Source organism: Antennarius striatus, chromosome 5 (assembly GCF_040054535.1).
Source record: "Antennarius striatus isolate MH-2024 chromosome 5, ASM4005453v1, whole genome shotgun sequence".
NCBI lineage: Eukaryota > Metazoa > Chordata > Actinopteri > Lophiiformes > Antennariidae > Antennarius > Antennarius striatus.
Genome location: NC_090780.1, coordinates 9,025,001 through 9,046,227, shown reverse-complemented (window position 1 = coordinate 9,046,227; position 21,227 = coordinate 9,025,001). Strand labels below are relative to the sequence as shown.

At 39.7% G+C, this 21,227-nt stretch overlaps 1 protein-coding gene across 4 annotated transcripts in view; it reads right to left on the bottom strand.

Annotated features, from left to right (window-relative positions):
• Nucleotides 1–21,227, bottom strand: part of atg7 (ATG7 autophagy related 7 homolog (S. cerevisiae)) — an 85,623-nt gene that overhangs the window by 62,622 nt on the left and 1,774 nt on the right. Inside the window, exons 2-10 of one of the 4 annotated variants that reach the window (XM_068316317.1) lie at nt 6,678–7,889; nt 5,950–6,008; nt 5,516–5,732; nt 5,238–5,292; nt 4,714–4,831; nt 4,526–4,603; nt 4,303–4,419; nt 1,980–2,126; nt 1,232–1,320 (exon numbers count right to left, since the gene is read on the bottom strand). In XM_068316317.1, coding sequence (XP_068172418.1) covers nt 1,232–1,320; nt 1,980–2,126; nt 4,303–4,419; nt 4,526–4,603; nt 4,714–4,831; nt 5,238–5,292; nt 5,516–5,687 — 776 coding nt within the window. In that variant the 5' untranslated portion in view covers nt 5,688–5,732; nt 5,950–6,008; nt 6,678–7,889. The other 3 variants (XM_068316318.1, XM_068316319.1, XM_068316321.1) reach the window with 3 other exon arrangements.

The following is a 21,227-nucleotide window of genomic DNA, read 5'->3' as shown; positions in this document are numbered from 1 at the left end:
AGGTTTTATCCAGCATACCGTCTGAGATTGGGAAACAAGAAGATTAAAGTGACTGACATGTGCAGCATATGCAATGAATTATTTGAATAGCCACACAGTCTGGGTTTAAATATTGAGTAATAAATTAATAAATAAGATATACCTCTCCCAACCAATGCAATGTTATATTAGCTCAAACAGTTCACTAAACACAAACAGGTTTCAACATATTACCATCATTTACACAAACGGATGATAAGGCACTTTAAAAGTTGTAATACTGTATTACAATGAGGTGAATTGTCATAGTTGTAGTGGAAGTGTTGTGTTTGGACATTGACGTTGACATTTAATGGTGTTATGGAGTTTTACATAATTCCCTCCTATCTTCTCACTATCAGACCTCTCCAATGCTTGAATAGTTTTACAGACCCTGTCTTGGATTTTATTTCAGCAGGTTCTGACATGATGCCTATAACTTAATTATTACAAAATGTAATAATCAGAAATATGCTGCTGGTGAGTTATAAGAAGTTGTTAAATACTTGACGAAAACATGACGTGCAAATAGATTCGGTCGAATGCAGGAGACTTGTAATTCTCTGTTATCCAAATAAAGAAGCTGCTATGTGTGTGTCATGGGCATGAATAAAAAAACCTACCATTCAGCCTAACTGAGCAACTACAAGACCTGTTTCACAAAAAATAATAACCCCATTTGGATGTGCGACAATCATGAAAAACTCAGTATTTTATAACTGACATGCATTCATACAATGTAAACTCTGTATGGTTCTATTTTGGAAAAAGACAAAGATATCTAGATGACAAAATGAACCAAATGGGAGGTCTAACTTCTGTTTAGAGACTATGAAGTGAACATCATGTAGAACAGAGCTGTTCCTTAAACCACTGATGCCATCCACCAACAAATTAATATTAATCTTTTTCCACAGTTACAACACCACTGTGGCTAGTTCAAGGAAAAGTTCACTTCGATGTTAGTGCACTGGAAAGCTTTTGATTTTTACTTTTCTTGTGATGAAACAAAAATACTTGTGAATTCATTTTGAGAGCGGAAGTTAGCATTTTTAATCACACCAATGTTTGTGACATGTTGCCTGCACTCCAGACACAGGAAATAAATTTAAGTAGAGATTTCCTGTCTTCTTTGGCTTTGTGCCTGCATAAACTGTAGGAGTGTATGCCGAAAACCAGTCATTGTGACATCACAAACAAATGTATTGCTCACCATCGGGTAGCTAAAAGCACCAGGAGATTTCTCATAGGCCAGCCTGGATGTTGAGCCAAGGTACATGGATCATAGACGCCCACAGTTACCTAGACAAACCAAACAAAGTCTATAATAACCAAACTGGGTGCATGTGTGCATGTGAATGAGAGAGAAAACAAGAGAGAATCAGTTAACAGATACAGCTGTGTGATCTACCTCATCTGTCCAGGTATAAGAATATTTATAAAGCATTATTTTTTTAATTTTATATACTGATTATAATCCCCGCAGGGAAATTAGTAGCACACTCTAGTTAGTTCAAATCAAATCATGCATATATATGTGTGTACAGGCCCTGAACACAAACACACACATGGGGCCTGTACGCATGCAGAAGAGGTAGAGTGGCGGGCAGCTCCTTTATTGGTGCACCCCAAATGAGCAACTTGTAAGGGGGATGGCACCTTGCTCAAGGGCGCCTCAGCAGTGCTCTGGAGGTGAGCTGACACCTCCCACTATCAGCTCATCTCTGGGTGTTCTTTTTTTTGGGCGGGAGCGGGAATCGAACCGCTGATCTTTGAAACATTGGGCGACGCGCTGTACCACTGAGCCACTGCCGCCCCTTAATACAGAAAAGTCTAATGGGATGGGAGGGATGAGCCATAAAAAGTACTTTATATGCAACTATCGTACAGTATGACTGCATTATTTCTGTTTGTATGAAGATGGAAAATATTGACTGAAACCCTTGAAACCTAAGTCGTACCTTGTTAGTACCAGTAAAGAAAACGTCCCAGTCCTCTAGTGGTGCCATCTGAACAGTGTCATCTGTGTACTTCATTAAGAAGTACGGAACTGCAGTGGTCTGCCTTTTGATGCACAGATTATCATAGGCCTGCTGCAAGGCTGCAATCTGACAAAGAAATTAACAGATTACAATAGTAGTTACAAAACTGTATTGTACATTAAGAATGTCTATCAAATATAAGAAGCTTTAAAAGGAGCGACAGTTAGTTAAAACAATGTGTTTGTTTCTAATCCTTATGCTGAACTTTAAACCTTTATACCTTATGTGTTAATATCATAAATGGATAAGATGGCCCTTTTGACGAATCGCTAGTTGCCTTATTTAGCTGTATGATTGCAAACAAATTAATTCCAATGACAAGAGTTCAGTCTTTGACAACATTATAGTGGAATTCTGGCCTGTATGCATTTGCAAAACTGCTTCAGTGTAACCTTAATAGAAGGTTTGTGAACATCAATTTTTCTTCTCTAATTTTTACATCATCTCAGCGATGTTTAGTTTATGACACTGCACTCCAGAAATTTTTTTCCTTTCATTTTGACTCCTACAGCAAATGATTTATTCTTATACTTGGATGAATCATTTATCAGCTGGTAACTCTTATCGTTGAGGACTTTTTGATTGTTGAAAACAAAATTAATACTTCATTAAATTATGCCAATTTTCACTGGCCCTGGAGCAATCATTTCCACCACATTACACTGTCACATCCTATTGCTTTTGGGAAAAAATTTTGACTACAGGCTTGCCTGTGATCTAATTAAGTGATTATCTGATCAAACAGGGCTGGCAGTCAACATGACCCAGTCCTGCTGGAATCGGTTTATATTTGATTTATGGTATATTTAATTTCAAAAGAGAATCCAAACTTTTTTTTTGTTTTGTGTTATAAATTATTTGGAGATTAGACAAAATTTAGTATAAGATAAGCAATGTGTAAAATAATTGTAGTGGATATTTACAATACATTACAATACTGTATGTTAGGTATTGTTTTATTGTATACCTCTATTTTTTTTTTTTGGTGCAAGTAGTACTGAACATATAAGTCTGAAATGGCGGATGACGACTGTATATAAATTTGTTAGTTAACGATTGCAGATTTATATGCTAAAGAAAATGAAACACTGCACTGAATCAATACAATTCATCACTCATTGAGTCGGTGCCTTTGACAGTAACAAAACTTAATAAAAAACATACAACCTCTCATACTGTATCTACTCATTTGTATAAATTGCGAGGCAACATCAAGCAGATTCTTTGTCATATACTTTCAGAATAAAAAATGCTTAAAATTGCTTATAACTTAGACAATGAATAAAATGTTGGTATAATTTGCAAATTACAACCAACATGAAATCTATAAGAAAGGTCTCCCATATTGTTCCCTCACAGTGGAAAACTAAGTCTCTTTCCAGAATATTGTGACAGTTACTGATATTTTAGAAATTATCTCCAAAATAAAGGTGAAATACTGCTGAAAATGTTGGTTGCTGTGACAAAATACCTTGAAACCTAAAATAGAAAACAGATATGTACCATTTTCTCATACCTGAAATATTAGCTCAACTCTTGATTTGTCAACTTGGTAAGTGACTTCTTGTTGCAATTCTACTGTTAGTGTTATAAAAGAAGAGGTGAACATTTGAAGGGTGGAATGTCGTTTTGCAGGTGGCATCTACATTATGAATTATAAAAGACTTACATAACACCAAGTGGTGGCCTGCAGATGGTGCCGCAGTGTTCATGAGTCATTGTGACTTAATGTCAGCACAAAGGAAATAGGAAAGATTTTTACATGTTGGCCCAGCATATTTATTGAGGAAAATAATTGAAAAACAAAAATTACGGTAAACAGCACACATTAGGATATAAGTAGAATAGGTTAAGAGCGTCATCACTTTAGGAATATATACATTTTGTGTTGATTCAAGACCTTTATGACATGGTGACATAGAGTCTGCGTAAGCCTTACATTCTGAGACTGGAAATGCAAGTCATGTATATGAAGTGATGGTGGAAAGCATCTGGATTAGTGAAGCTGACATTTTTATATTGTTTAGTTAACTGAAAACCTGGAAATTGTGTTCATGTTTATTTCTTTATTTAAATTAAAGATGACTGTTTTAAAGGACATCACAGAGAACCTACGCACACGGTATGAAAGAAAAACCTTGTGTAATTGCAAGACTCCAGATTTAGAAAAGAGAAAGTAATTCAAAAGAGTACTGTTAAATACCAAATTCCTATAGTTTGAAAATAATATTAAAAACCCAACCTGTTTTTCTGAGAAGACCTGATCTAGGGTCGAAGGCGGCTGAACAATCTTAATTCCCTCAGAGAAACATAGAGCAGGGAAGCAAAACCAGTAGTAGAAATGGTACTTTTTCAAATCCTGGAAAAAAGGTTGGACAGAAAATTAAAAATATATACAGTAAAAAATTGTCACATACAGTGAATAATACACAGAACTAGCATGATTACAAACAGTTCATACGCACACCAAAGGTCAGAAGAATGAATCTGGAGAGAATGGACGGGTCCTTCAGTGCCATCCCAGAACAAATAGCGTTCCATATCTGCAAAACAACAGAGATTCACCATTGGTTCATTGACCTGACAGTTTGATACAGATGTCTGTAGGGTTAAGTGTGTATGGGTCACAGAAAATCCCCATGTGATCTTTTACCTCCTTCGTCTCTTTCTCCAAAAGAGCCTTTTTATCGATGGTCTTGAAAGCATCCAGTGTATTGGTGTTATACAATGTTCCAATAGCTGGACAGCAATGTGCTGGTGTCGGACTGTCCCTGACAGAAAAACACATCACAATTTTGTATCAACTGCATTAACACAAAGTGTATATTGTAATTTTACATATGTGCAATGTGCCATAATTTGTACAGGATTAAAGGAATGTTTCAGTTCAAAATTTGTGTCACAATTTTTAAAGAAAGCCCTTCATTAAATGTTTCATAGTTTCCAAAAATACTACGTATATACCAGTGTATCTTGACTTCTGCACGTTTTGACAAGATTTTAATAAGTGCTACAGTGACTTTGACAATTACAAAATGTAGCCTTTTTAACCAAATAAGTTTAATTCCATTCATTCATTTGCATATAGAAAAATCCAACAGTACTTTCTTCATTATTTATTTCAGTGAACTGTGGAAACTAACGCACAAAACAGCAGCCATGTCCCATCAGACTTACACTTCAAATGCACTGAACTCCAATGTAAGGCGAGTGGGCAAGCCAAATGGGTCACCTACAAGACAGAAGTGTGAATCAAGTGATAACAAGTTTCGAAAACTACCATTTTAAACATACTGATCTGGATCAAGCTGTTTTCATGTGTATTACACTGCTAAATAAATACAGTACCTGAATTGCATGCTACCCCACAGTAATTACACAGTAAGTCTTAACGAGTCACTGAAAACAAACAAAAAAGTTACATTTTCCCTTTACCATCTCATCTTACAACTAACCATTGTAGTAATGTCCTTTGATAGACTTGGGGCTTTCATCCAATCTGTACTCATTGAGTTTCCTCTGAGTAAGCTGGTGCCAGAAACCTGCCTCCAAAGCACTGCTGAAGGGAGCAAACTTCATCTTGAATTCTGTAGTGGGTAATGTTTCTTCACAGGTGTCTGATGCCATTACAACTTCATGAACAGGGTGCACGGGCTGCACAAATTATAAAATCTGTAATGTTCAAGAAATGCATATTACAAAACAGTTGCAGTCTCTATGATCTGTAATAGTTTAGATACCCACTTCTGTGATTATTAGCTGCTATGGTTTTCAAAAGTGCAAGAGTAATACTTTAATACACTTTCAATATCATGTATTTACAAAGGTACACTATCTACATCTGATAGGTCAAAGTAAAACAGATCAAACATCTTTTCAATCCATTTACCTTGTATGTTACAGTAATGTGTTGGTACTCTGTGAAGTTTGTCTGTAGTTACACTGAAACTGTGTAGATAGAAAAAATAAAGATCACATTAAACGTGCCTATGACATTTTCTCCTTTATGTTATAGCAATTAAAAGAGGTTAAAATGTAATAATTTCGGATATTGAGAGCCTAATTATCTAGGAGGCAAATTGAAATGGAGATTCGCCCAAATAAAAAAAATATATTAATACACTTCCCACCACTCAGTTGTTTGGGGAAACATGGAACAAACAACAGATGTATAAATCAGTGCAATGCATCAAATTGCAAAGTCACTTGGTAAAATCTGAAACTGCTGATGTTAATATTTTCTATACCTTTTGAGCATATTCATCTGTTAATATGAAGCAGAAATACAACCAGCCTAATTCCACTTCCCACTTATTTCATGGGAGCAGAAATGCTCCACCCAGACACTCGACCATAAACTCTCAATAACACACGTAGTATTTCTGTTCAATTGAGGCTAACGCTGAAATTCCACGTTGTTGTTTCTGGGAACATCTCGTGACTTAACACAGACAGTGAAGACAAAAGCCGACCATTCCAACGCATTCGGCGTTGTTGACCAATTCCAATGGCAATTCGATTTCTATTATCACTTTAACCCAGATGAATTGGAGTAAAGTTAAACGAGTAGACACACGTTGATAATTCATAATATCAAGCTGAGCTTCATGGACTCACCGGTGACTCCTTACTTCCTGGTCGGACGATCATGTGACCGTGGGACAAAACGCAGTGCTGGGTGGGTGCGTAGCCTGATAGCTAGCGAAAGTGTTTCAGCGCTCTATGGTACATTTATGATGGAGTAAACTATAAAGAACCAAAATATAACAAAGAAAACACAAACGACGAGGCACGACAGAACTGACAAAAACGAATACGCGCTGTTTCTCTTCATATCGGATTGAACAGCGATATAGTTACAGCTGTTATGTACGCACGTCACCCGGAAGTAGTATTACTTTTCGTTAACTGTGTTAAAATCTGCGCTGCATTTAAATTGGTTGAATGAAAATGGAAAAAAAAAACAGGCAGAAATTTGCGAACATCAGAAAAGTAGTTTCCATTTGAGTCGTCCGGGTTGGGGTTAGTGTTGGAATCCTGATAGGTCTGTCGCTCATTTACATACCAAACTATGCTGTGACGACAAATCAAGGGCCGCCCCATGTCGTTTCAAGGAAAAACAACGCATTGATCTGCAAATACTGTATAATTTAGTTCTGCCATTAGGATTAGCCATACTCCTCTGTGAGAATGACAATAAAAATAAAGTTGGAGGGAGTATGAAGAAGTCAAAAATAAAGCTATAAATACAATCAATCAGTCAATCAAGTTTTATTTATAAAGCGCTTAATCATGGCAACAGACAGTTCAAATCGCTTTAACAGATCGAAAAACCCAACTGAACCCTCCAGAGCAAGGGTAAGCGACAGCAGAGGGGGAAAACTCAGTGAGGAAGAAACTCCGGGCAGGACCCAGACTCTTTTGGGCAGCCATTCACTTTGACCGTTTGGGTGGAAAAAGAAATAAAATGAAGATAAGGGCAGGGTAAGAGAAAGATAAATACACACACAGAGAGAGAGTGGCAGATAAGTCAGATAAGAGTCAGTGTCTTTATGGCTAAGGTTAGGCAATTTGATACAGGCACAGAGGTGGGGATGGGAAAGTCATGCTGCATTCACCGACTCCTGGGTTGTTGTCTTCAATACATGTTCCCCATCATGTGGTTGGTAAGTCCAGAGCACAGTTAAAGCTGCATGAAAGACTGTATCGTGGCACAGAGGAAGAAAGGAAGCAGGACCCCAGCCGATGGTTAGATGAGGGGTGATACTGGTGGGATGGGAGGAGCAGGTTCACAGCAGATGGGTGGATGAGGGTTGAACCTGAGAAAACCTGTGAGGACATAGAGCACAGAGACTCCAGGTAAGAAGTTGAGTTAACAGGGTGTGATTGGAAACTAGGAGAGAAAGGTCAGAGGGGAGGAGGAGTAACAGAGGGGGTAAGAGATAAGAAGGAATTGAGAGGAGCTCAGTGTGTCTTGATGTTGAGTCTCCAGCAGAGTAGGACTACAGTGCCCCCTTGCGCATTCGTGCATCAAAGCTCGTGACTTCAGCTAATCACAGATTTTTGGAAAGCAGTCATGTGATACCGTACGCACATTCTATTGGCTGACGGCATCCAGAACTGCACTCAGTACCGTGAGTCTCAGACTTAGGTGAGACACAAAAGTGCTTTAAAAAGTCAATGAGAGTGTGGGAAAAGGTAATGCAGATACAAGGTGGTTTAATATCAGTATGGGGAGGGTCATAAACATTTGAATTACTATGAATAATAAGATAAATAGTTTGTTGCTCTATCGCGGAACTCATTAATCGCGTGTGGTTCCTGCAACGCACTGTATAAGATAAAGTATTTAGCAGCCTGAGGCGCCTTTAAAAATTGTAAAATTTATGGAAAAGAAATGTTTTAAGTCTAGTCTTAAATAATGAGAGGGTGTCTGCCTCCCGAACTGAGGTAGGGAGGTGGTTCCACAACAGGGAGGCTTGTTAGCTAAAGGCTCTACCCCCTGTCCTATTTTTGTAGATTCTAGGAACCACTAGGAGGCCAGTATGTTGAGAGCGTAATGCTCTAGATGGATTATATGGAACTAAAAGTTCCTTCAGATAGGTCGGTGCCTGGCCATGAAGGGCTTTGTAGGTGAGGAGGAGTCTTTTTTAAACTTTTTTTTTCTTCTTTTTTTTCTTTTTTTTTTTAACGTAATGAAGACCCTAGAGCAACTGGTCCTGGAGCTCATGCGTCCACAGGTGCAGGGTGCTATGGACCCTCTCCAGTTCGCCTATCAGGCCAAGGTTGGGGTTGACGACGCTGTCTTGTACCTCCTCCACCGCATACTCTCCTACTTGGACGCCGGGGGCTGTGCCGTCAGAGTGCTCTTCTTTGACTTTTCAAGTGCCTTCAACACCATCCAGCCCCGGCTCCTGCAGGATAAACTGACCTCCATGGCTGTGGACCCCTACCTCGTGAGCTGGATTACAGACTACCTAACAGACAGACCCCAGTACATCCGTATGGGGGACTGTTTGTCTTCTATGGTGACCAGCAGCACGGGGGCGCCACAGGAGACCGTTCTGTCCCCCATTCTCTTCACCCTCTACACATCAGACTTCAAGCACAACTCGGATACATGCCACATACAGAAGTACTCCGATGACACCGCGATAGTGGCATGTATCCAGGAGGGTGATGAGGGGGGGATACAGGGCATTGGTGGCTGACTTCGTAGAGTGGTGCCAACAGAACCAGCTCCAGCTCAACGTCTCCAAGACAAAGGAGATGGTGCTGGATTTCCGGCGGGCACCTCCCTCTCCACAGCCAGTGATCATCAAGAGCAGTGAGGTGGAGGTGGTAGAAAACTATAAGTATCTGGGACTGCAGCTAGACAGCAGACTGGACTGGTCACTCAACTCGAACTGTGTGTACAAGAAGGGATAGAGCAGGATGTACTTCCTGAGGAGGCTGGCCTCCTTCAACATCTGTCCTAAGCTCATTCTCATGTTCTATCAGTCCGTAGTCTCCAGTGTGCTGTCATACGCCATTGTGTGTTGGGGTGGGGGGGCCAGGAAAAGAGATATGGACCGTCTGAACAGACTCATCCGCAGAGCGGTCTCAGTGGTTGGGCTGAGCCTGGACTCTGTGGATACGCTTCTGGAGAGCAGGACCATGTCTAAAGTTAAGGCTATCATGAACAACACCAGCCACCCCCTACACACCACCTTCTCCCAGCAGAGAAGCACCTTCAGCGGCAGACTGCTGTCACACAGCGCCTCCACAGAGAGGCTGAGGTCCTCCTTCGTGCCCCGTGCCATCAGGGGGTACAATGACTCTCTCAGGAGGAGCGGGGGGGATGTGGTGTTTACACTGTTTATTTATTTATTTATTTTATACTGTTTATATTTTAATTTTATACTGTTTATATTTTAATTTAATACTGTTATATTTTTTAAATTTTATACTGTTTATTTTTTAATTTTATAGTGTTTATATTTTAGTTATAGTTTAGTATATAAGTCCTGTTAGTGCTGCATGTGTCTGTTAGTGTAGTGTATGTCTTGCGGTATGTCCTGTGATGTCAGTGTTTCTTTTTCTCCTGGTGTTTATTCAGTATTATTCGATATGTAATGCCTGAGCAGTGGATATATACAATTTCCTCTGGGATTAATAAAGTATCTATCTATCTTTTAAAATCTATCCTAGCTTCCATAGGGAGCCAGTGCTTAATCAGAGAAGCCGACACAGGAGAAATATGGTATCTGGTACTGGTCCTGGTCAGAACACGGCCAGCAGCATTCTGGATTCGTTGCAGTGTCTTCAGTGACTTTTTGAGGCAGCCTGAAAAAGGTGAGTTACAGTAATCTAGTCTAGAAGTGATGAACGCATGGATTAATTTCTCAGCATCATTCCATTTTAAAATATGCCTGATTTTAGCAGTGTTTCAGAGATGCCAACCGTTTTGTCCAGTCGTTTCAACAGAATATTGTGGTCAACTGTATCAATAGCTGCGCTAAGGTCCGAGAGAACCAGTACAGAAACAAGTCATCTGTCTGAAGCAAGTGCTTCAGACAGTGCTTCAAGTGCTTCAGTGCTGAACAAGTGCTATTTCCGTACTATGATGTTCGATAAAACCTGACTGGAAATTCTCAAATAAATTGTTGGATTTAAGGAAATCACATAGCTGATTAGCGACTATTTTCTCCAAGATCTTAGATAAGAATATGACATTTGATATGGATCGATAATTATTTAGAACAGCAGGGTTAGGTTTTTTGAGAAGGGGCTTGAGCTACTTTAAAAGAACGTGGTACGTATTCTGTTGATAATGACAGGTTAATTATATGAAGGAAGTGGCTGCTAAGTAAAGGTAGGGCTTCTTTGATTAATTTTGATGGAATTGGATCTAACAAACAGGACAATGGTTTAGCTGAGGAGACTATTTTGGTCAGCTGACTGATCTGTATTGGAGAAAAGACATCCATAGAACCAAAAGGTTCAAGAGTCAGACATGTGTTTTCTGGAGAGTAGAGTATAACTTAATTTATCCATTAAGGAGGTTCCGTCAGGGAAATTAATTTCTCCATCACACACAGCACAGTAAGTACTCAAAACACAGAGAAAACAACACAGAAAGCCCCAGCACATAGAAAGTAGTACAACACCAAATAGAAAGAGTAATAAATAACCCATCAAGAATATACAAATAGAAAATCACAAATAGGCATGGGCCTGGTTAAGTATGGGTATAGTTAAATCTCACAGTGTTTGTATCGTTTTTGCTGTATTGTCTGTGTCATCCCTTAGCTCTCGTGTGGACTTTCTTTTTCGTCTTCATCTCCCCCAGAGAGGAGTTGAGCAGTTTAAAGGCACTAGTCTTTGTTCTCTCTCATTTTCCTCGTTCATCAACTCTTCAAAGTATTCTTTCCATCTTCCCATCACACTACTGGCACCTGTCAATAGACTTCCATCCCTATCCTTAATCACCCTAACCTGCTGCTTGTCCTTCACATCTCTGTCTCTCTGTCTTGCCAACCTGTATAGATCAGTCTCTCCCTCCTTACTGTCCAACCTAGCAGACAAGTCATCATAAGCCCCTTGTTTGGCCTTTGCTACCACTACTTTCACCGTATGCTGCATCTACCTGTACTCTTGTTTACTCCCCTCAGTCCTCTCAGTGTCCCACTTCTTCTTAGCTAACTCTTTTCTCTGTATACTCTCCTGTACCTCCTCATTCCATCACCAAGTCTCCTTATCTATTTTCCTGCCAGATGACACACCAAGTACTCTCCTACCTGTCTCCCTGATCACATTAGCTGTAGTTGTCCAGTCATCTGAAAGCACCCCCTTTTCACCCAGAGCCTGTCTTAACTCCTTCCTAAAAGTTATGCAACGCTCTTCCTTTTTCAGCTTCCACCATTTATTCTTCTGCTCTACCTTTTCCCTCTTCATCTTCCTCACCACCAGAGTCATCCTAAACACCACCATCCTATGCTGTCTCGCCTACCACTACTTTGCAGTCAGTGATCTCTTTCAGATTACACTGTCTGCACAAGATGTAGTCTACCTCTGTGCTCCTACCTCCACTCTTATAGGTCACCCTATGTTCCTGCCTTTTCTGGAAGAAAGTATTCACTTTAGCCGTTTCCATCCTTCCAAAGTCAACGACCATCTGTCCTTCCGCATTCCTCTCCTGGATTCCAAACCTGCCCATCACCTCCTCATCACCTCTGTTTCCTTGCACCAACATGTCCATTGAAGTCTGCACCATTGACAACTTGACAACTCTCTAACCTCTAGGTATGCTCTGCATCATTTCATCAAAGTCCAACCAGAATTTCTCCTTATCCTACAGGTCACATCTGACTTGGGGAGCATACCCACTTGTTGCGACTGACAAAAGAATGAATGACATAACAGCCGCCGTAGGCTAAACACGGGAGTTACCTGGTGAAGCGCTATCCAATTAATTGCATATGACCTCTCTATTTCACCAATAATCCTTATTTATTATACAATGCACCACATTGTTACTTAGAGTCATTCTGAGTGCCCATAAAACAAAGACAATAATACCGATAATCAGTATGCAAATGCAAGTATAAACATAAACGTAATCGTAAGCATAACGTAATGTAAAACGTAAAATGTTCAACATTTTTGAAAGTAGTTTCACTCCAATGTTCACCCCACGTTGTAACCAACAAAACCAAACGTGAAAACAGGTGAGTGGCATTAATTATCAACTTCAAAGTGGCACACCCAGTGCCACTCCTCCCATCACCAGCCAATACCCACACATACACCATCAGACACATACACATCAGTTCAACCCTCATGTATGGCTCCTACACCACTTACAATATTGAACATAACACCTTTGATTTTCTATCAGTATCAGATGGACTTAGGGATCAATATTTGACAACCGTCTGTAACAATATAGCAATTACAGTATTTTCTGCACTATAAGGCGCACTGGATTATAAAGCACACCTTTAATGAATTGTTTATTTTATATTTATTTCATATATAAGGCGCACTGGATTATAAGGCGTATATAATAAAATATATTAAAATAGATTTTAAAAACTAGTGGCTGTAGTTGCACTATCCGTCCAATAGCTAGAGCATTCGTGACTCTGAGTACCTTTAGGCAGCTGTGAATGGCCCTATTGTTATTTCAATGAGCCATTCTGAGCCTCATCAAGGAAACCTGATCACTTGATTACTTTGCCATCTTAGGCCCCGTCCACACGATGACGGATTTTTTAAAAACGCAACTTTTTTGTTGCGTTTACGCCTTCCGTCCACACGACAACCCAGATATCCGGAACGACAACGCAACTTTTTAAAAACGCTGGCTGAGGTGGATTTATTTAAAAACGCTGGGTGTGGGTGTGGGTGTTGCCGTGTGGACGGTGTATCTGCGACTTTTTAAAAACGCCGACGTCTTGCCTGCGACGAAAACCGCTGTGACGTCATATTTATGGGCCCGTGTGTTGTAACGACAAAACACGGAGGAGTCTTATTGGATAAAATTTGACTCAATACTGCCACCACATGGTTTGGCATGCTTATAGCCGTCTTCGAAAACGCACTGGTGCGTTTATGTGTGGACGGAGATTACTTTAAAAACGCTGTCGTGTGGACACGGATCGTTTTCAATGCGTTTTTAAAAAGTTACGTTTTTAAAAAAATCCGTCATCGTGTGGACAGGGCCTTAGAAAGAAGTCAGCACGCATATTAAAAAACCTGACCTTAAAAACTGGTTAAATTCATTACGAGTCCACTCAATTTCGAACAGGGCGGATTATTTCCTGATCTGAACTTTGAAGCAGCGACGTTCGTCTTTGTTTATTAAATATTGTTTCGATTGATCGGTAGTCCAGTCGGAGGTGAGGTGCAGCTATTTGCTGCCTAAACAATTTTTAAACTAGTTTTTAATGTCAGACTGCTAATTTACTGGCAAATGCGACGCTGTTTTACTACTAGAACTGACTTTAACGTCGGTGTCTCACCGCTGTGAATCTCACCGCACGTCGCTGCAGACAGAATACACAAACCTAAATGGCCTCTCTCCCTCCCCCCCAAAGCTATCAACTACATTTGCAAATCAGTGCAGCACACCAGGTACCGTTGTCTAGCAGTGACTCTGCTCTTGATATTTCAGAAAAGGCTGGAAGTTCAGCTTTGAGGGTCTTTCATTCGCCTTTATGCCAGTTTCTCTGTGTGTTTCCGCAAACTAATAGAATTGACCGTCACTAGAATCCAGTACTGACACTCGACAATAGCATTTTCTAGACCAATTAACTTTAAAGTGGGTTATTTCCGGTGCCACAGTAGTTGGGAAATACTGAGATCAGTCAGTCGGTCAAACTTTAATAATAAAATTGTTGAAAATTCCCAATGTTTTGCTACGTTGTCCTAGCCGGTCACCGGTGTTCTCCTCAGCAGGCTGCTCTGCCGTCAAACAGCAGGAGTGAGAGTCGGCACTTCGGCGACGCCCCTTGACTACCGTTGTTAGGGGGCGTAGTACGGCATGAATACTGTCTGAGGGTGCCCCTGGTGACATAGTGCAGCATGACTGCTGGCTTTTTTTCAACGATCTTGTTTTTAACCAATACTAATATTGATATTAATTCATATACAAGGCGCATCGGATTATAAAGCGCACTACGGGATTACGAGAATATTAAAGGCTTTTAGGTGCGCCTTACAGTGCGGAAAATACTGTAAACTTTCTTACTTTCCTCTTGCACTTTCATCCTCTCTCTTTACTTCTACTGCATCTCATGTTCTGTAAAATCAAGGCCAGCATTGACATAATCCAAAGACCAATTTAATAAGAAAGATGATCTTCACATAGTCGTCTATGGGGTTGTCAATGTTAATGCAGTTGGAGAGAACACGTTCTCTCCTGAATTAATGCCAAATGTGTGAGCTCTTAATATTACTTCATACCAGCCTAATCTATAATGACAAGAAACAAGATAAATAAAATTTATGTGAGATAGCAAAATAGCCTTTAGTCAGCCTGAACATACATTAATGTTAGCTTCGAAACTAGCAAGTAGCATATATTAGTTGTTGCCTACACTGACTATCTTTCATTTTCATACATATTACTCTAACATCAACACACTGCCACAAATTCATTCCTCTCAACTTTTGTCATCTTAACAATGTAGACCAGTATATTGTTGCAAATTCATATTAAAGGATGCAGATGAACACTGACTGTAATGATGCTTTATTATTATTGTTGAACCAGTTATAAATGTTAGATGTTATGTTCACACTTGCCAGAAAAAACAAACACACCAGGTCATGGTGGCTACATCATTAATAAAACTTAACACTGTTCCAGCTACACAAACATAAAAACACACATGTTGTCACTTAAAACATTAACATACATCACTAAAACATCACCAACGCCAACATTACCTTGAACATTATTAGTCCTTTGGGCCTTTGCTTTCCTAACATCAGAACTGTCACCAGTCAAAATGACCACTCCTTGTATTTTGCGCCACTAAAATACAGCATCTGAAGTCCTGCATTAAAACATAATCGTATTATTGTACTTGCTAGTAGGGACCTATGTCAAAAAGATTGAGAACCTTTACTTATCTAATGACAAAATAAAATGAAATACATCATAATGGCATGAGGTCAGGGAGAACAGTGGTGCAATAGGTAGCACTGCTGCCTCACTACAAGGAGGTTCCAGGATTGATTCCTTTCTGTTTAACAATCAGTCAAACTTTATTTATAAATCGCTTTTCATACCCCCCCTCTTCCCCAACGCACACACACACACACTTACACGCACGCACGCACGCACTCACACACACACACTCTCTCTCTCTCTCTCTCTCTCTCTCTCTCTCTCTCTCTTTGTCTGCATGGGTTCTTTCCGGGTCCCCCAGCTTTCTCCCATCTTCAAAAGCATGCAGCTAAGGTGAAGTGGTTGCAGGGTTGAGTGTGTATTTGTCTTTTGTGGGACCCTGCAATAAACTGGCATCTTGTTCAAGATGTACCCCACCTCTTGCTCGTAGCAAGCTAGGATATGCTCCAGCAGACTTGTGACCTGCATGGCGGTTACAATCGTTTTGTCTACAAGACAATGAATGCATGATGGATGAACTACTGTATATGAAAAAATTCACACAACCAATCTGGTAGAAATTCCAGGTTTTCTACCAGAGATAGCAGGAACTAAATAGACAAGGCAGGAATGATAACTTCTTGTAAAATGCACCTGGAGTAAAAATCTATTCTCACAGAAATGCAATTTCAGCAACATGAAACCATTAAGTTGCCACATGCTGAGAGCATTGTCAAAGTAGAATTGTATTCACAGAAATAAGGTTTGGTCAAAATGTTGCCTGTTGTTTTGTCTACAAGAAGATCATGATGGGTTTGATTTATGAAAAAAAAAGATAACATAGGTAAGGTAATTGTTTTCTCTGAATGCCAGCCTCCATTTTGTTTAGAGATGTGCTGTCAAGATGTGACCATAATCACACACGTGGTTCCTCTGCTCCACCATCATCACCAATTCCAGGCCCTCTTCCACCATTTGATTTGTGTATTTTGGCAGAGCAAACAAAAAGTTCTTGCTCTCTCTCTCTCTCTCTCTCTCTCTCTCTCTCTCTCTTGCTTTCTTTCTTTTTCACCTTTGCTGCACTGACAAGCACAAATAATCACATTCACATTAATCACATTCACATTAAATGAATTTATTTATTAGTTTGTGACATGGGTATCATAATGCATTTTGGCATCTAAAAAATAGCACCATGTAGAGCAGCACTAGTGTGTGGGCCTGACTGTAAACTTTCTCATCTTCTTCATGCATTCTCTCCTTTCTGTCTACTTGTTGCATCTATTTTTCTGTCACTCAAAAGCCAATGTTAACTTAATCCAAAGTGTAATTTACTTAAAGGGGCGATATAGTGTTAACATGAGGTTGTGTTCATGCAGACAGCAAGTAACATGATTTGACTGCACTTCCACCTGAAAATAATGCCAAGTATCCATCCATGTATGAAAAAAAGATATACAAGTGAGTGAAGGTGCTCTAAAGATTACCCCATAATAGTCTAATTCTTTCATGAGAAGACACATGAAGTGCATTAGTCAAATCAGATTTAAGTGACATAGCAAATAGCTGTCAGCTTGAACCAACATTAATGTTAGCTTGCTAATGAGCAAAGAGCATAAGCTAGTTACTAGCCAAACTGACTAATACTAACATGCAACCAACATCATCAACTTCCTGTAATGCCGTTCTTGTTAACTGTAAATGCGATGATGAGCTCACAAGTTACCATCGGACAACACCTGTAGCCCAATTCTCTGGTTGTCAACAGGTGACACAGATGACACTCTGTCATAATGGTTACATTACATATACATCTCGATAGAAAAACACATGCCACACTTAAAATGCTAATAAGATCATGAAACCATAATGTTTAACTTGACCATTGAGAGTCCGGGCTTTTGCATTCTCCCATCAATCCGAGTAAGTAAAGCACAAGCCAGTATTTTATATTTCTACTGAATGATGTCTGGGTGACTGTTGTCTGACAGGGTGGTGATGTGTGTTTTTAAAGTATCCAAACATATCTCTGCTTTAGCATTTAGTAAAAACATAGTACTGTATTAGTATTATTTAGAAATCAAAACTGCCCTCTTTCGCGTGTGAATGTGCATGAGTGTGCAAATATATATTTTACTTGTGTGTGTGTGTGCGTGTGTGTGTGTGTGTGTGTGTGTGTGTGTGTGTGTGTGACAGGGGGGGGGGGTTTAAACTTTAACTTTAAAAGCTGTCTTATAGTCATTAGCATTAAATAAACTGAATAAATAAAACATCCCTTTGGCTTGTCTCGTTAAGAGTCATCACAGCATGACATTCTTTTTCCATTTTAGATGAACGTTCATATTTGTTTGGCAAAGTTGTTTTTTAATGCCAGATGCATTTATCTGGGCTTGGGGCTGGCCTACAACTGACACTGGCTTGTGCCTCCATAAGGCTGCCAAGGTTGAACCCAAGGAAGCATAATACACACTCAATAAACATTTAAAAAGTTTGCCCATGCATGAATCTTTAAGCCACGGAATTGATGGAGGGGATGTCATCCTCTTCCTCATTTGTAATAACAGCAGCATTCTGTGATTTTGTTGTCTTTACTATCCGCCTGTCACAAAGGAATGTTCAAAATATTTTTGAAGACTCGTTTAAAGTTACCATTGCAGAGTGGGTATATAAAAGGGTTGAGAGTGGAGTTCATGTAACCCAGCCATATAGTAAACATATGAAGGTCATGATGCACACACTCTTTGCAGAATGCCATGACCATGAAGACTATGAAATATGGTATCCAACACAGCAGGAAAGCAGCGATAATGAACCCCAGCTGCTTGGCTGCCTTGTGCTCCTTGTGGATCCTCAGGCTTTGGATGCGATGGCGCGACTGGTCAATAAATTTTTGCCATGTCTCTCTAAGGGTCGCTGCATTATCAAAGTCCAGTTTGGCATTTTCAACCTCTTCCTCAATCCAGGGCAGAGCAAGACTGAGGTTGTAGTTGTTGTAGAGTACAGGGGCATATCTCTCCATATTTGACACCTGACTAACATCACAAACATCACACACTGAGTTTGGCACTGTGACGTGACATTCATTTAAGGTTGCCTGAAGTTTGCTTTCATTATTCCCCTCAGAACAGTTGACATTCTGTGGCTGTTCCTCAGGAGACAAGGAGCACCTTTTCGTCTTACATGGCAGTCTGAACCGTTCAGTCATTATGGGGAGGAATGATTTCTTCTGACACTTGACACCAATTTTTCTGTGAGATCTGAATGAAGCAGTTTTAGTTTTGTTGGTGTCCTCGAGGGAATAAGTCTGCTCTAAAGTATGCTGATCCAACAAGGACTGTTTTTTAGAGAGTTTCAGTGTGACCTCACATTCCCTTTTGGTTGATTTGGAGTTACTTTTCAAAGGTATTTCAGCATTTTGTTCATTGTCATTTTCTCCAAAGGAATCTATTGCGTGAATGATTCTCTCTCTGTCTCTTAAATGTTGCCTTACTGCCATGTAGATGTGTGTGTAAAACCACAGCATCAAAAGTGAAGGTACATAGAAGTTAAAGATGGCTGTAATGACTTTAAACCATGTAACAAAGCGAAAATCTGTGTCGCACTTATTCTCCTCCTCTGGCTTTAGGTCAACATGTGTAAAAGCCCTCCATCCTAAAATTGGTATAATCCACATCATTGAAAGCAGCCAGGCTCCAGAAATTGTCACGCTGGCTTTTCCCCTAGTTCGATATTTCAGGTACTTTAATGGTTGTCTGACAGAACGGTACCTATCCAAACATAAGATAAACAAGCTGAAAATTGATGCGGTGCTCGCCACATAGTCCATAATAAGCCAAAATTGGCAGACAGCCCGTCCAAGCTTCCATTCATTTTCTAACAAATAAACAAGATTCAGAGGCATGACTGTCGTCCCCACAATGAGATCCGCCACAGACAGGCTGACGATGTAGAGGTTGCCAACAGTATGAAGGCTCTTCTCTTTCTTTACTGCGTAGAGTACCAATAGGTTCATCATGACTGTGAGGAGGGAAAGAAGTCCTAAGAAGACCCCCAGCAGGGCATTGTGAAGGAGTTCGTGGAGGGTCAGGGTGTAATTGCTCCTCAGTGAGTAACCATTGAAGACAGTCCAGTTACTGTTACTGTCAGATGTGTTGGTGCTGAGGTGAGGAGGGTCTGTGGGAGGAGAGATGCAAGAGTCCATAATGGAAGTTAGATGGTCACATCTATAGAAGTCCCATCATGGAAAGTCACAGGCCAATCTAAACTTGACTTGGAGAATTTCGTAGCTGTTACACTGTGCTAATCAATTTATGACAAATCCAAACTGCTGACACCTGGAAAATAAAAGAAAGACAAAACATTAAATGTGGCACATGCTTGCTCTCACTCAACCATGTGTTTAAATTTTTGCCATTGTACTGCAGAATGATGTATGTGCACAATTTGACAAAAAGTTGACTGCTTTCACGTTCATCCGCTGAAGAAGGAACGTGTCTCTAAGGTCAAGATAAATGAGTTAAAGAAGCGCTAATGTGAGAATGGCACTTGATATAAGTAGAATGGAAGCCAATTATGGTTCAACATGCAACTTAACCTGTACATGTAGAAGGTGAACACTTATATGACTCTAGCAGGTTCTGACAAGATTTGGTATATTTGGTCATTTTGACTTGATTTTTGACTGAGTTGGCTGTGTGGTCAAATTGTTTATCTATTTTGATGTGATGTACAATCAGGTGAGGGTAGTTTCATATTGGGCATAGATTGGATTCTCCAAGTATTTCCTCTGCATGACTTCCAGGATCAATTGATTGCTTCATAGAGCACAATGGACACCTGCATCAGTGACAATTCGGAAATGTGCACTTAGTTGCATCCAAAGCACTGTCTGCAATGGATTCGATTAGTAGCAGCAATTGGATCTTCCCTCAGAGCCTTGCACAGTTTAATAGCAGTTTAGTTTACATATGTGGTTTACATCAAACTGAAAGTTCATTGAAATGTTTTTTTTGCTCTCTAAGCTTTTCCAATAGGTTCCTCATATCAGGCAGACTGGCTGTGGGGCACTAAGAGTTATCCCTAGCTTTTATTGAACATACAACATATGCCTTTGTCTGGTTGGTTTTGACATGTGAAATAAAACAATAACAGCATAAACAAATAAAACTTGCTAAATAAGAAAAAGTCATGGGTACTGGTCTGGTATATGTCTACTATATGCTATATTTTAAAAGCCTAACATGTTTCTTTTTATAATATTCTGAGAAGTGGCCACTCCAGGTTTCAAATAACTGCAGTGGAGTGGAACTAAAATAAAGTATTAAAATGCTTAACTACAGAACCTGAGTAAATATAAATCATCCCAACCTGTGGGTAAATATATTAACTTGTTTTTGTGGGAATATGTATGAAAACACCATCTTTTGAGGAAGAGTTTTCATAAAAAATTAAAATGTTCTTGAGAGTCCAATGCAAGTGCCTTTAAAAAGGAACTGAAGTAAATTTCCTCACTTTGGGTACTCTTTTACTTTTCTGCTTTGGAGATGTTGTATAAATATACCAGAATGTTT